Source organism: Fundulus heteroclitus, chromosome 3 (assembly GCF_011125445.2).
Source record: "Fundulus heteroclitus isolate FHET01 chromosome 3, MU-UCD_Fhet_4.1, whole genome shotgun sequence".
NCBI lineage: Eukaryota > Metazoa > Chordata > Actinopteri > Cyprinodontiformes > Fundulidae > Fundulus > Fundulus heteroclitus.
In genome coordinates, this window is record NC_046363.1 from 47,046,597 (window position 1) to 47,061,173 (window position 14,577).

General features: G+C 45.6%; 2 protein-coding genes across 4 annotated transcripts; one reads left to right on the forward strand and one right to left on the reverse strand.

The window, feature by feature from the left end:
- Window positions 1-211: 211 nt before the first annotated feature.
- On the reverse strand, window positions 212-10,171 carry decr1 (2,4-dienoyl CoA reductase 1, mitochondrial). Of its 3 annotated transcripts, none has more exons than XM_036135656.1 (11): window positions 10,056-10,171; window positions 4,981-5,180; window positions 4,851-4,908; window positions 4,677-4,763; window positions 4,363-4,510; window positions 2,504-2,603; window positions 2,350-2,422; window positions 1,866-2,012; window positions 663-725; window positions 473-578; window positions 212-396 (listed from the first exon to the last, which is right to left on the reverse strand). In XM_036135656.1, exons 1-10 carry the CDS (start codon window positions 10,116-10,118, stop codon window positions 519-521), a joined length of 999 nt encoding a protein of 332 aa, XP_035991549.1. In that variant the 5' UTR covers window positions 10,119-10,171; the 3' UTR covers window positions 212-396; window positions 473-518. The 3 variants fall into 3 exon arrangements, with proteins under 3 accessions (XP_035991549.1, XP_035991550.1, XP_035991551.1); XM_036135657.1 differs by having other exon boundaries at window positions 212-415; XM_036135658.1 differs by lacking the exons at window positions 212-396; window positions 473-578; window positions 663-725 and having other exon boundaries at window positions 1,956-2,261.
- Window positions 10,172-12,032: 1,861 nt separating this feature from the next.
- On the forward strand, window positions 12,033-14,524 carry pmvk (phosphomevalonate kinase). The gene is made up of 5 exons (XM_021315303.2): window positions 12,033-12,294; window positions 13,186-13,249; window positions 13,317-13,469; window positions 13,550-13,679; window positions 13,748-14,524. Exons 1-5 carry the CDS (start codon window positions 12,200-12,202, stop codon window positions 13,903-13,905), a joined length of 600 nt encoding a protein of 199 aa, XP_021170978.1. The 5' UTR covers window positions 12,033-12,199; the 3' UTR covers window positions 13,906-14,524.
- The last annotated feature ends 53 nt before the right edge of the window (window positions 14,525-14,577 follow it).

A 14,577-nucleotide genomic window follows, 5' to 3' on the forward strand; every position in this document is an offset into this window, starting at 1 on the left:
CAGCATCTGGATAAACTAAGTTGCTGAACATCAGAGGCAGGAGAGCTGATGCCGGCTGTTTTACTGTGGGACAGCCTGGTCAGATGGTTCTGGCCGGGTTCTGCTGTGTTGGATGGTGTGGAGGTGGGTTGTGAATGTGTGAGCATGTGAGCTGGTGCGGTTCTGATCCGGAGGTATGTGTGAGTGTGGTAATCAAACATGATGCAATAACTTAACGTCTCACTTTTATTATTAAACACATCGCGCTCACTGAGCATGTGCAGACAGTCACATGACTCTCCCCCGGCTTTGTGCTGTCTGGCTTCTCAGGCTGATGGGCTTGTCGAACAATTATTAATGAAAACAATCATTTTAACAGATGTGAGCAGGGGCGGGGCCTCTGCATGGGGGCGGGGCCTCTGCATGGGGGCGGGGCCTCTGCATGGGGGCGGGGCCTATGCATGGGGGCGGGGCCTCTGCATGGGGGCGGGGCCTCTGCACGCTTTGATGATTGGTAGTCCGATGAGCTGTCAGAGTTCCTAGGATCCCTTAGTGCTTCTGATCATTTCCTCCAACATCTTCCACTGATCCTGAGTCACCTGGAACAAAGGTGATGGCGAGAAGACGCACTCAGTGACCATCAGGTCAGTCATGTGACCAGTCAGGTGATCTGCTACACTCACCTTTCGTAGCTCGTTAAACTCTCCTGCCATTGACACGAACTCTCCTCCGTCAAAACGGATCACCTGAGAACAGAAACAGTTGCCGTATTAAGAGGCAAGGCAAATTTATTTGTATAACACATTTCAGTACAGAGACAATGCAAATGCTATACGTGATTAAAATACAGGAAAAAAACAGACTAAAAGCAAGTAGGAATAAAATGTAGAAACAAAAATAGAACATTATAGTTGGACTAAAAAAGTTGAACTAGTGATGTTTCAGTAAAACAGTTTAACTAGAACAGTCGAAGATAATCCTGAACAAATGAGTTTTTAACCTCAATTTAAAGGAACTCAGGCTTTCTGCACTTTTCCAGTTTTCTGTAAGTTTGTTCCAGATCAGTTGAGCATAGGAACTAAATGCTGCTTCTCCATGTCTGGTTCTGGTTCTGGTTCTGGTTCTGCAGAGCAGGCTGGAGCCAGAAGACCTGAGTGGTCTGGAGGGTTGATGCCCTGATAACAAGTCTGTGATGGATTTAGGTGCTAATTCAGGGATTTATAGACTAACAGAAGGATTTTAAAGTCTTGAACACATCATGATGGACACCAGGAAGCATCAGCAGCTTAACCCAGAGGATGGTTCTGTGGAAGAGAACCGGCACTCCCTGCTTAGAGAAGACTGTATCGATGCTGACTGCACAGAACCTAAAAGAACCGCAGCTTTAACGTAATACAGAAAGGTCTAGGGTCCAAAAGGTGGAGGACAAACAAAACCCAGCAGAACCAAAGCTTAGCAGGACTCTTTTTGGCTGGTCCAGGTTCTGTACCATGTTCTCTGTCAGCCGGGTCCGCCAACAGCTGGTTTGGTTCTATAATCTGGCGGTTCTTCGGGTTATAGATGAGTGATTGCGCCCCACCTCCACCTTCAAGCATGGCGAAGGCTCAAGGGTTCTGGAGAACGGGATCCAGAACACATCTCTGAGATCGGTCAAATAAAGTCCATTTTGTTCTGACTCATCATCAAGCCTCCAGAACCAGAAACCAAATGATCCGGGTCGTTCCATCAGCCTCTGAAACGTTGTTATTGGTTCACTGATTTTTATTGTTTAAATCTTTTACTGTAACATCAGAATTGATTTTGTATCAGAACCCGTCACAATGCACTGGCACAGAACCTGTCCTGGTTCTGTTCAGAACCCTGATCTGGGATCAGTGGAAACTCACAGCTCCAGATATCCAGCTGGCGTAGTCGCTGCTGAGGTAAGCTGCCAGGTTTGCGAGCTCTGCTGGTTTACCGAGCCGGCCCGTCGGTATGCGATCAATCATCGCCTTCTCAAAGGTTCCGGTTGGGTCCAGGCGGCTGAAGGCTCCCTGAAGAGCACAAACAAACACCGCAGAACCAGTCACATCAGCCTCAAGAACATCTGAGGTGAGACGTCTTCAGCAGGAGATTTGCTTCAATAAACTTTGAAAACTGGTCAGTTCAGGAAAACTGTCTTGGTGTTTTGAAATGAAACTCTCATCAAAGAGTTTGAAGGTTCATAACGCTGGATGAGAGAGCCGTGGTTCTGCTCCAATCAAGCACAATCTCTTGCAGTAGAAATGAGTCTGTCTAGGTCCCTGCAGAGAAAATCCAGCAGGTTCGGCTGAAGTGAGCAGCAGGAAAAGGTCAAAGTCAAGGTTTGGGTATGGAGAAAGAGGGTGGTACCTTGGTTCTGATGGGTCCAGGCTGGATGATGTTGAATCTGTGGCCATAGCGCCCCCACTCTGCGGCCAGAGACCTGTCAGTCAGAACCCACAGTTACCACAGTTACCCACGCCGACGGACGCGGGTCCAGATTTTCAGCTGGTGTCAAACGGACTTGTAGAGCGCCTCGACTCCAGCCTTGGCCGACGCACTCGGGACAACGAAACCAGAACCGGACTCGGCGTAGATGGTGGTGATGGCGAGGAAGGAGGCTCCTGAGACAAAATCCACAAAACATTTAAACCTGGGCCCAGATCTCTGGTTCTGATGGAATTTGAATTTATTTCTTTACATATTAACAAACCTAAATCATTCTAAATCATCTTTCTCCAGAGAGGTCATCACAGGATTGACCTTTCTGGTTCTAGATCAGTTCCTGACCTTTCTGGTTCTAGATCAGCTCCTGACCTTTCTGGTTCTGGATCAGTTCCTGACCTTTCTGATTTTGAATCAGTTCCTGACCTTTCTGAATCTGGGTCAATTCCTGACCTTTCTGATTTTAATTCAGTTCCTGACCTTTCTGGTTCTGGATCAGTTCCTGGCCATTCTGATTCTGAATCAGTTCCTGGCCTTTCTAGTTCTGGATCAGTTCCTGACCTTTCTGGTTCTGGATCAGTTCCTGACCTTTCTGATTTTGAATCAGTTCCTGGCCTTTCTTATTTTAATTCAGTTCCTGGCCTTTCTGGTTCTGGATCAGTTCCTGGCCATTCTGATTCTGAATCAGTTCCTGGCCTTTCTGGTTCTGGATCAGTTCCTGACCTTTCTGATTCTGGATCAGCTCCTGACCTTTCTGGTTCTGAGTCAGTTCCTGACCTTTCTGGTTCTGGATCAGTTCCTAACCTTTTTGATTCTGGATCAGTTACTGGCCTTTCTGGTTCTGGATCAGTTCCTGACCTTTCTGGTTCTGGATCAGTTCCTAACCTTTCTGATTCTGGATCAGTTCCTGACATTTCTGGTTCTGAGTCAGTTCCTGACCTTTCTGGTTCTGGATCAGTTCCTAACCTTTTTGATTCTGGATCAGTTACTGGCCTTTCTGACTCTGAATCAGTTCCTGACCTTTCTGATTTTGAATCAGTTACTGGCCTTTCTGGTTCTGGATCAGTTCCTGAGCTTTCTGGTTCTGGATCAGTTCCTGAGCTTTCTGGTTCTGGATCAGTTCCTGATCTTTCTGATTCTGGACCAGTTCCTGACATTTCTGATTTTGAACCAGTTTCTGACATTTCTGGTTCTGAGTCAGTTCCTGACCTTTCTGACTCTGAATCGGTTCCTGATCTTTCTGATTCTGGATCAGTTCCTGACCTTTTTGATTCTGAATCAGTTACTGGCCTTTCTGGTTCTGGATCAGTTCCTGACCTTTCTGGTTCTGGATCAGTTCCTAACCTTTCTGATTCTGGATCAGTTCCTGATCTTTCTGATTCTGGACCAGTTCCTGACATTTCTGATTTTGAATCAGTTCCTGACCTTCCTGGATCTGGGTCAGTTACTGATCTTTCTGATTCTGGATCAGTTCCTGACCTTTCTGATTCTGAATCGGTTCCTGATCTTTCTGACTCTGAATCAGTTCCTGACCTTTCTGGTTCTAGATCAGTTCCTGACCTTTCTGGTTCTGGATCAGTTCCTAACCTTTCTGATTTTGAATCTGTTCCTGACCTTTCTGGTTCTGGATCAGTTCCTGACCTTTCTGGTTCTGGATCAGTTCCTGATCTTTCTGATTCTGGATCAGTTCCTGACCTTTCTGGTTCTGGATCAGTTCCTGATCTTTCTGATTCTGGACCTGTTCCTGACATTTCTGATTTTGAATCAGTTCCTGACCTTCCTGGATCTGGATCAGTTCCTGATCTTTCTGATTCTGGATCAGTTCCTGACCTTTCTGGTTCTGAATCGGTTCCTGATCTTTCTGATTCTGGATCAGTTCCTGACCTTTCTGATTTTGAATCAGTTCCTGACCTTTCTGGTTCTGGATCAGTTCCTGACCTTTCTGGTTCTGGATCAGTCTCTTTCCCAGCTCCAGAGTGATGAACGCAGTCCCATTCAGGACAATATCGGTGATGCTCCTCCAGCCGTTTGGCGACAGGCGTTCTGATGGACAGATAAAGTTCCCTGCAGCGTTGTTGATGATCACCTGCACCAATCAGGACACGGTGGAACGTGATGTCATCACACACAGAGACAGTTGTCACATGTCTAAGTTTGGATTTATCTGGACACTGAACCGCTGTTTCAGGTTCCAGAAGAGTGTTCCTGACTTATTTAAACGGGTTTCTGTCAGGCCAGGTGTGTGCACTCACATCAGGAAGTCCAGTTAGCGCCACCATCTGGTCCACACAGTGAGAGACGGCTTGAGGGTCTCTGACATCACACTGGACAGCATGGACCTGAGGACAGAGACAGGGCTGGCTCACACCAAGCCAGGGAGAGTCAAACCTAGATGGGCCCGGTTCAGCCCGGTTCTGGACGGTTACCTGGTTTCCAGTCTGGCTGCTGATCTCGTTGGCGGTTTGCTTCAGGACGTCCAGCTTCCTGACCAAACCCAAGCAAACTTCAGGATTTGAAGGAGCGTGTGTGCCTGTTTGGAGTCACGTGACCTCCTACCTGCTGGCGATAACACACTGGGCTCCAAGCTGGGACAGAACCACGGTCATGGCCCGGCCCAGTCCAGTACCGCCTCCAGTGATGAAGGCCACTTTGTTGTTGAAACTTCCTGCCGGCAGCATGATGCCTTCAGATGGAGCGAAGAACTGGGAGTGAGGAGCAGAAGAGGACTGGAGCCCCGCAAACCTGTGGAACCATGACTGAGATGGTACACACACAATAAGTTTGGTTCTGAGCTGGTCCAACAGAATCAGGTCCAGTAAAATGTTCAGAAACATTCAGCAGAGACCAGATGGTGATTGGACCTCCTCAGCATCACAGCAATCTGTAAACCACTGGATGGCAGCATAAAATCATAATCAACTCATCAATCTTCATGTTTTCCTCAAGGTGATGGTAAAGGAAGCTCTCCTCATGGCTGCCAGCAGGACCTTCCAGATGAAGAGGAACGTTCTGGATGACGGAGAACTGTGCCGTCCTGCTGACAATCACGGGTCGGCTGCTTTGGACTTAAATCTGTTTCTGTGATCTTCGGACAGAACAGCTTTCTGGGCTCTGGTCTGTCTGAGTTCAGCTGCTTTTGATCGAGGATCTTTAATCTAAAAAACATGATGTCACTTCCTCTGAACACCAATCGCTGTGGATGTACTGGTCTGGTTCGGTAAACTGATAGTCGGACCTGAACAGCAGTGAATACCAGAGTTATGGATCAGAACACGGACCTGCAGCTTGCATGCCTCACTGAGGCTGGGAGCAGGTGAGGGGACAGGTGAGGGGACAGGTGAGGGGACAGGTGAGAGGACAGGTGAGGGGACAGGTGAGAGGACAGGTGAGAGGACAGGTGAGAGGACAGGTGAGGGGACAGGTGAGAGGACAGGTGAGGGGACAGGTGAGGGGACAGGTGAGAGGACAGGTGAGAGGACAGGTGAGGGGACAGGTGAGAGGACAGGTGAGAGGACAGGTGAGGGGACAGGTGAGAGGACAGGTGAGAGGACAGGTGAGGGGACAGGTGAGAGGACAGGTGAGGGGACAGGTGAGGGGACAGGTGAGAGGACAGGTGAGGGGACAGGTGAGAGGACAGGTGAGAGGACAGGTGAGGGGACAGGTGAGGGGACAGGTGAGAGGACAGGTGAGAGGACAGGTGAGGGGACAGGTGAGGGGACAGGTGAGAGGACAGGTGAGAGGACAGGTGAGGGGACAGGTGAGAGGACAGGTGAGAGGACAGGTGAGGGGAAGACAATGGATGGATAGGTCCTGTGGTGTGAGACACCTGGGTCTGGTTACAGTGGCTTGCAAAAGTATTCACACCCCTTTGCACCTATGGCACAGTAATCTTTCCATTTCCGGATGGACTGAACTGCGTTCCGTGATATGTTCACAGCTAGCTGCTAAAAGCCTCTTTGTCTTGCTACAAACATTTTAAGGCAAAGTTTATGTGTAGCACATTTCAGTAACAAGACACTAAGAGGTGCTAAACATGAACAGACAATATGGAAAGAAAACTTTACAGAGGAAAGCACGTTGCAGTGAAATAATAACTACTCGATTCGCTCCGCCAGCGTCCCACAGCGCTACGAGCGTTCACACAATAAGGAACATTAATGTCGATTTAATGCTATTTTGTGTAACTTAACATTAACCCACCAAGTTAATGGTCACATGACACGGATGTGCCCCTGACATAAGTCCCGGTCATCTTCCTCTTACAGCATCTTAATTATTTCCAGGAGAAATAATTACATTAATTATTGATTTTCACTGAGCAAATCATTCTTTAAAATGTTATTTTCTCAAATAATGTTTTAACTCAGGATTTGCATTGTGAATGGGCTGAAATACATAACAAATGTTGTTCTGAATTAGTTAAGCTAATTTAACTCCATTCCATGCTCTTTAAGATGAACTTTGGTTCTTTAACTCAGATCTGCAGTGAACCAGGATTCACTGAATCATTCTGATGATGATCGACCATTTATTTGTCTTTTGTTTCTTTTACATGGACATAGTTCCTTAGCTTCTATTTATCTTAATTTTGCTTAGTAGTTTAGTTAAGCTTCACTAGCCTAGTAGAGGATTTATTGATTGAAATATAGTGTTAATTCAGATAAACAGCATTCTATAGTGATGTTCTCTGGATGTTCATTTTATTTCTGTAAATAAATTCTTGAACTTGAAGAGAAGTTGTCACTCATTTATTCTATATGTGTGCAGAGTTTGCTGTTAAAAGATCACGAGTGTTCAAATCATCAACTACTGTCCTGATATTCACCAGACAAAAACAGACAGAGAGTTATTCAGTCGATGGCGGCCCTCAGGTTTGCCATTTTTACATCCATCTGATTCACTTCTGAGTCATTATGGGCTGCGACGTGCGTGCAGAGATCTTATGGAAGGGGTCATAGTCGACAGGTCAGCTTTCTGTTTTAAATACAACTTTCAAATAACCCAAAGCACTTTTGAACCTAATTCCTAAAGTCGTTACTTGGTTTCAGGTACTTTGGCTCAGTCTAATATTCCATGTTTACCACAATGTTTGCCTGGAAACTGTTGTTACGGACTCGAGAATTTCCAATAATATTATTCCACACACACTGGATGATCGCTTATATCCCACGACTACTTTTAGAAACGCTACTTTTAAGACTAATCTTAAAACTTTCCTTTTTGACAAAGCTTCTAGTCAGAGTGGCTCATGTTACCCTGAGCTACCTCTATAGTTACGCTGCTATAGGCTTAGGCTGCTGGAGGACATCAGGGTCTATTTTTCTCTGCTGAGTTCTCCTACTGCTCTCCAATCTGCATTGTTTGTTGTTATTTCAGCTTTTAACTTTTTGTTCTCTGTCATTTTTCTCTTCATAGAAGGTACACCTGGTCTGGTGTTCTGTTAGCTGTGACATCATCAGGGGAGGCAGATCATCCTCTATCACCATCTAACATAGAAAGTACTCCTGGGTCAATGTGAGCTTCTGAGCTTTCTGTGTCTCTGCTCTGTCTTCTCTACCATAGAAAGTACTCCTGGGTCAATGTGAGCTTCTGTGCTTTCTGTGTCTCTGCTCTGTCTTCTCTAACATAGAAAGTACTCCTGGGTCAATGTGAGCTTCTGAGCTTTCTGTGTCTCTGCTCTGTCTTCTCTACCATAGAAAGTACTCCTGGGTCAATGTGAGCTTCTGTGCTTTCTGTGTCTCTGCTCTGTCTTCTCTACCATAGAAAGTACTCCTGGGTCAATGTGAGCTTCTGAGCTTTCTGTGTCTCTGCTCTGTCTTCTCTACCATAGAAAGTACTCCTGGGTCAATGTGAGCTTCTGAGCTTTCTGTGTCTCTGCTCTGTCTTCTCTAAGCCCCAGTGGGTGGAGGCAGATGAGCGTTCACACTGAGCCTGGTTCTGGCTCTGCTGGAGGTTCTCCTCCCTGTTAAAGGGGAGTTTTCCTCTCCACTGTCGCTTCATGCATGCTCAGTATGAGGGATTGCTGCAAAGCCATCAACAATGCAGACGACTGTCCACTGTGGCTCTACGCTCTTTCAGGAGGAGTGAATGCTGCTTGTTGGAACTTTGAAGCAATCAACTGGTTTCCTTATATAGGAAATTTTTGACCAATCTGTATAATATGATTGATTTTGACTTTGTAAAGAGCCTCGAGATGACATGTTTCATGAATTGGGGCTATATAAATAAAATTTAATTGAATGATGTCAGTTCTCCCAATCAATTCATAAACTACACACCAAATACCTTAAATGTGCAATAACTCCGAAACCCGAAGCGATTCACTTGAAAACCTTGAATGGAATTTAACCATCCAGTTACTTTATTCAGAAATAATTTGGTATTGAAAGAAAAAAAAAATCAATTCAATTTTTAATTCAATTTTATTAATATAGCATCAATTCACGTCATATCAAGTCTCTTTCCAAAGTGAGACTCCATCAGATCCTCCAGGTTGGTGAGAAAGTTTCCTCTCTAAGGAAACCCAGCAGGTTGCATCAAGTCTCTCCAAGCAGCATTCACTCCTCCTGAAAGAGCGTAGAGCCACAGTGGACAGTCGTCTGCATTGTTGATGGCTTTGCAGCAATCCCTCATACTGAGCATGCATGAAGCCACAGAGAACTGCATCACAAAAACATTTTGTGATGCAGCTGAAACAACTGAGCATGTATTTATGTTGAGGCATTATGGGCAGACATTTTTGATTGGTTATTCTCCAAAATCTCCTTGTTTTCTGGCAGAGGCATAATCTGCAGTGTTTTATGGAAAACTTCAACAGTGACTTTCTAATAAACACTACAATCATCCTTCTTTATTCACAAAGCTAAATACCTCAAAATGCAACCAATGACTTTATGTTTTACTGTAACGCTCTGAGTAAAATATATAATAAAATCCCCTGAAACTTATTTCTTTATAACTTCAAATACAAGCACTACCCTTTTATTCTATTTAATACACTGTTCAATAATCCGGAAAAGGAGTGACTTCTGCTGTTATTACCGCTTTAATGTACGTCAATACATATGTATATAGTCACCGTGAATGTACATAAGACATCCTAAATCTCTGCTTTATTTCCTTTTTGTATTTTTATTTTTATTATTTTTTGATCCACTGTATATACCTGATGCATCTTTTCCTCCTTTTGGCACCTTCTTTTGATTATTGACTACTGAGCCGATGTGACAAGTGAATTTCTCCAATGTGAGATCATTAAAGCCTGTCTTATCTTATCTTATATTTTGATTTAGCTTATCTTGTACTTTTCTTTAATTTCACCTGTTTTGTACTTTATCCTCGTCGTTATTTTTGCATTTATGCCCCGGTGTTTGTAAATGGACCTTCTCTTTTTGTTCACGCTTCTATTATACATAAGAATAATAAAAAGCTTTGGATCAAACCGCGGGCGCCACCTGGCGGTGTGAGTAAGAATCACAGCTGTTCGCGCTCGCACTCGGAAACGTGCACGTGACGCTGAAGGAAACTGGGTGAAAGGTCAACCCTGGTTAAAACTCAGTCCGAGCAACGAGCCTCTGCTGTGGGACGAACCGTGAGAACCGTCAGATCCGCGGTTCTGGTGGGTTTCTCACCTGCAGAAGTTTTCTCCCTGCTCGCACCGACTCGGTCTGGCTGCGAATCATGGTGGCCGCCATGTTGGTACCAGCTGATGACGTAGATGGACCCTACCAACATGATGACGGGGGTGGAAACTAGAACCAGAGGTTCTGGCTGGATTTGTGGATCCATTCCAAAGGATTCAACTTGCTGCTTTTACCTGAACACATGAAGCCACTAAAAGAGGGAATATGGAATATAAGTATTTAGATTTTATAGCGTTGGTCTACAGCTGATATTCACTATTCAATTAAATGGAATTCAGTTTTATTTATATAGCACCAATTCATGAAACATGTCATCTCAAGGCATTTCCAAAGTCAAATCAATCATATTATACAGATTGGTCAAAAGTTTCCTCTCTAAGGAAACCCAGCAGGTTGCATCAAGTCTCTCCAAGCAGCATTCACTCCTCCTGAAAGAGCGTAGAGCCACAGTGGACAGTCGTCTGCATTGTTGATGGCTTTGCAGCAATCCCTCATACTGAGCATGCATGAAGCGACAGTGGAGAGGAAAACTCCCCTTTAACAGGGAGGAGAACCTCCAGCAGAACCAGAACCAGGCTCAGTGTGAACGCTCATCTGCCTCCACCCACTGGGGCTTAGAGAAGACAGAGCAGAGACACAGAAAGCACAGAAGCTCACATTGACCCAGGAGTACTTTCTATGTTAGAGAAGACAGAGCAGAGACACAGAAAGCTCAGAAGCTCACATTGACCCAGGAGTACTTTCTATGGTAGAGAAGACAGAGCAGAGACACAGAAAGCTCAGAAGCTCACATTGACCCAGGAGTACTTTCTATGGTAGAGAAGACAGAGCAGAGACACAGAAAGCACAGAAGCTCACATTGACCCAGGAGTACTTTCTATGTTAGAGAAGACAGAGCAGAGACACAGAAACACAAAAGCTCACATTGACCCAGGAGTACTTTCTATGTTAGAGAAGACAGAGCAGAGACACAGAAAGCTCAGAAGCTCACATTGACCCAGGAGTACTTTCTATGGTAGAGAAGACAGAGCAGAGACACAGAAAGCTCAGAAGCTCACATTGACCCAGGAGTACTTTCTATGGTAGAGAAGACAGAGCAGAGACACAGAAAGCTCAGAAGCTCACATTGACCCAGGAGTACTTTCTATGGTAGATGGTAAAAAAACGGGTGATCTAAAACTAAAAGGGGGAATATGGAATTTCAGTATCATGATTTTATAAAGTTGGTCCCTCCCTTTTGGTATTATGTAACAATTTTATAAAGAAAAAGTACCTTTTTGTTTTGTATAATTTGTTAACGGTTGGGGGAAATCTTAATGTTTTCATTGAGATGACATGTTTCATGAATTGGCGCTATATAAATAAAATTTAATTGACTTGGATTGAATTAATAATTTTTTTGTTTTAATAGCTTCCATCTAATAAAAATATGATCATTAATTATTAATATTATTATAATATAATTAACAGAAACACTGTGGGTTCTGACCAACTCCAGGAACGGGTCCAAAACCCACTGATGGACTTCTTGGACCTGAACATTGAAGGAGTTGTGGGTCTGGTAGGAACCATGTGAAAACCTGATGATCAGAACCTGTCGGTTCCCTGATGATCAGAACCTGTCGGTTCCTTGATGGTCAGAACCTGTCGGTTCCCTGATGATCAGAACCTGTCGGTTCCTTGATGATCAGAACCTGTCGGTTCCCTGATGATCAGAACCTGTCGGTTCCCTGATGATCAGAACCTGTCGGTTCCTTTAAACTCCTGCAGCCATGAAGGTCAGACGTCACCGTATCAGCTTCTCTCATTGGTTGTCTGCGTGTTGTTGTGGTTCTGATTCTAAGCTTATGGCTTCCTGAACAGAACTATTTAGGTTCTGTGTGTCAAACACTGTTCTGTGCCCCAGTGCCTGATGGGAAATGAAGTTCTCCCGCCTCACACCCCTCCCTTATGGTGCGGTCCGGATCTGACCATAGTCACGTGGTACCCCTCAGTACCAGCAGCTCTGAGCCGAACCGGCCAGCTCCTGGTTCCGGCAGAACCTCCGGACTGCTGTTGTGAAGAGGTTCCGTGGAGCGCAGAACGGCACCGCTTCAGGTCCACTTCAACAGAACCATCGGTTCTAGTGAGAGATGGAGGACCGGGTTTCTGGACCCGAACTGGTTCTGGTCTTCAGCGGGAAACGGAAGTCCGGGAAAGATTATATAACGGATCTGATCCAGGATCGGTAAGGTTCGGTTATCCATGCTGTGATTACTGGGTCACTTTGTTCGGATCAGGTGAATCAGAACCCGAACCGCTCCGTTAACAGTTCTGTGAATGTGTCGGTACCAGGTCCATGAGCCCAACAAAGGTTCGAGCATTTAGTCAAACAACAAAGTTCCACTTTTCCTGTAATAAAAAGTATTTTATATAAAAAAAAAAAAACCGGAACCACTGCTGCACTCAACTGGACCAGAAGCCAGAACTGAACAGAACCGGTTAATCCTGAAAGATGCTTAGTTTGGTGTTAATGAAAGAGACGCTGTTGGTTTGATTTAAGCCTTTTAATGAGGAACCAGCGGTGGTGACTGGAGTTCTGGTCCAGATGTTCCAGACCTTCACTTACAGAACATTCTGCCCACAGGTCCAGTCTGCTCCCACAGACCCGGTTCTGCCTGAAGCAGATTTTACTTTTAGAAGTTCTCTTCATGGCGACGGTGCGTCTGTAGGTTATATGATCCAAGCAAAGCTGTGTCGGCTGAATATAACGGCTTTAGATATTATCATTATTATTATTATTATCATTAATTATTATTATTATCATTAATTATTATTATTATGATGATGATCTCATCATCATAATAATAATTCATGATCATTCATTTTCATCATTATTATTATCATGACTCAAACCAACAACCCTTCTCTCAGCTACGCTACAATGTGCTCAGAGGCTCCTGGTGGCCTCGCCTCTTATCTAGTTGCTGCTTTTTGGCTGCTGGCATTTTTCCCTCAGCGGCCTCAGGATGGCGGCCTCAGGATGGATGGAGTCTGACTTTGGAAAGAACCTTGATGATGAGATGATGTGATGCGTTTCATGAATCGGCGCGATGTAAACTGAGTTCTTCTTCTGCAGTCTGGGCTCGGAGGTCTGCTGCATCCTACGCTTGTCTGGACCGCTCAAGCAGCAGTACGCTCAGGTGAGACCTCGCTGCTCACCTACACGTCTCCATGGTAACGCATAGCTGAGCTCTGCTGGCGCTGCAGGAACACCAGCTGGATCTGGACCAGCTGCTGGGTCCCGGTCCGTACAAAGAGCTGCACCGGGCCGCCATGATCCGCTGGGGAGAGAACCGCCGGAACCAGGACCCTGGCTTCTTCTGTCGCCTGGCAACCAGTGGAGCTCAAACACCTGTGTGGGTGAGTGCTGTGATTGGTCAGGTGAAGGTAACGCTCCTCTTCCATTGGTCAGGTGATGACTCTGCTTTCTGATTGGCCAGGTGGTGAGTGACGCGAGGCGGCTCTCAGACCTGCAGTGGTTCCGCTCTGCGTTTCCTCGTCAGACCCGCACCGTCAGAATTCAGTGCTCAGAGGAAACCCGGGCGCAAAGGGGGTGGAGCTTCATACCAGGTAAGGCGACCTGTCTGTGAATGCTGTTTCTTTACCTGCTGGGGCGTTCACCTGTCTCCCTCTCTCAGGTGTGGACGATGCAGAGTCAGAGTGTGGGCTGGACAGCAGCGTGGAATTTGATTGGATCATCACCAATGAGGCCGACGCCCCCTCTCTGGACGAGCAGCTGCAGCCAATCCTGAAGGCGGCGCATGAAGCTGCTTCATCGGCCCGTTTGGATCAATGAAGTTATTAATATCGGCAAATTAGGGTTTTAATGTAATCCTTTGGAAAGAAATTAAACAGATGATTGACTCAGCCACTCCCCCCTCCACCAGGGGGCGCTCATGGGTACATGGCGACGAGGATGTGAAGCCCTCCACACCAAAGCAATGCAGCCGGATCCACAGCGGCTGCTACGGCACTTTGATCTCAGTCCTGTCTGTCTGCTGTATCGACACATGGGGGCTACTGCGCTGTGATTGGACGGGAGTCAGATGTGCTCAGGCTGGGGGGGGGGGGGGGGGGGGGGGGCTGACTCCTGCAGTATGACGACAGAAACTGCGTGTTCTCATGGAGTAACAAGCTTAAGAAGCGCCATTTGTAGTGAATCGATTCTACATAAATCAAAGTTAAATGAACATAATAATGAAAATAATGTTTCATCATGGAGCAACAGTTCAAACTGGATTCCTTTTTGTAGATTTTTGTTAAGAGCTTCTTTATCTGCGCGGATGAAAAGTTTCTCAACACGAGTGTCTTTCTGCTGCTGGAGCGGTCTGGGTTCTGCTGGGTTCTGATCCGTTACCTGTCTTACCTGCAGACGCTCGTCACTCTGTAAATATAAATAAACTGAATTTAAATGATTTTTTGTTCACTTTATCATCAATGACTTCATTAAGTCCAGGAAATGAAAAGT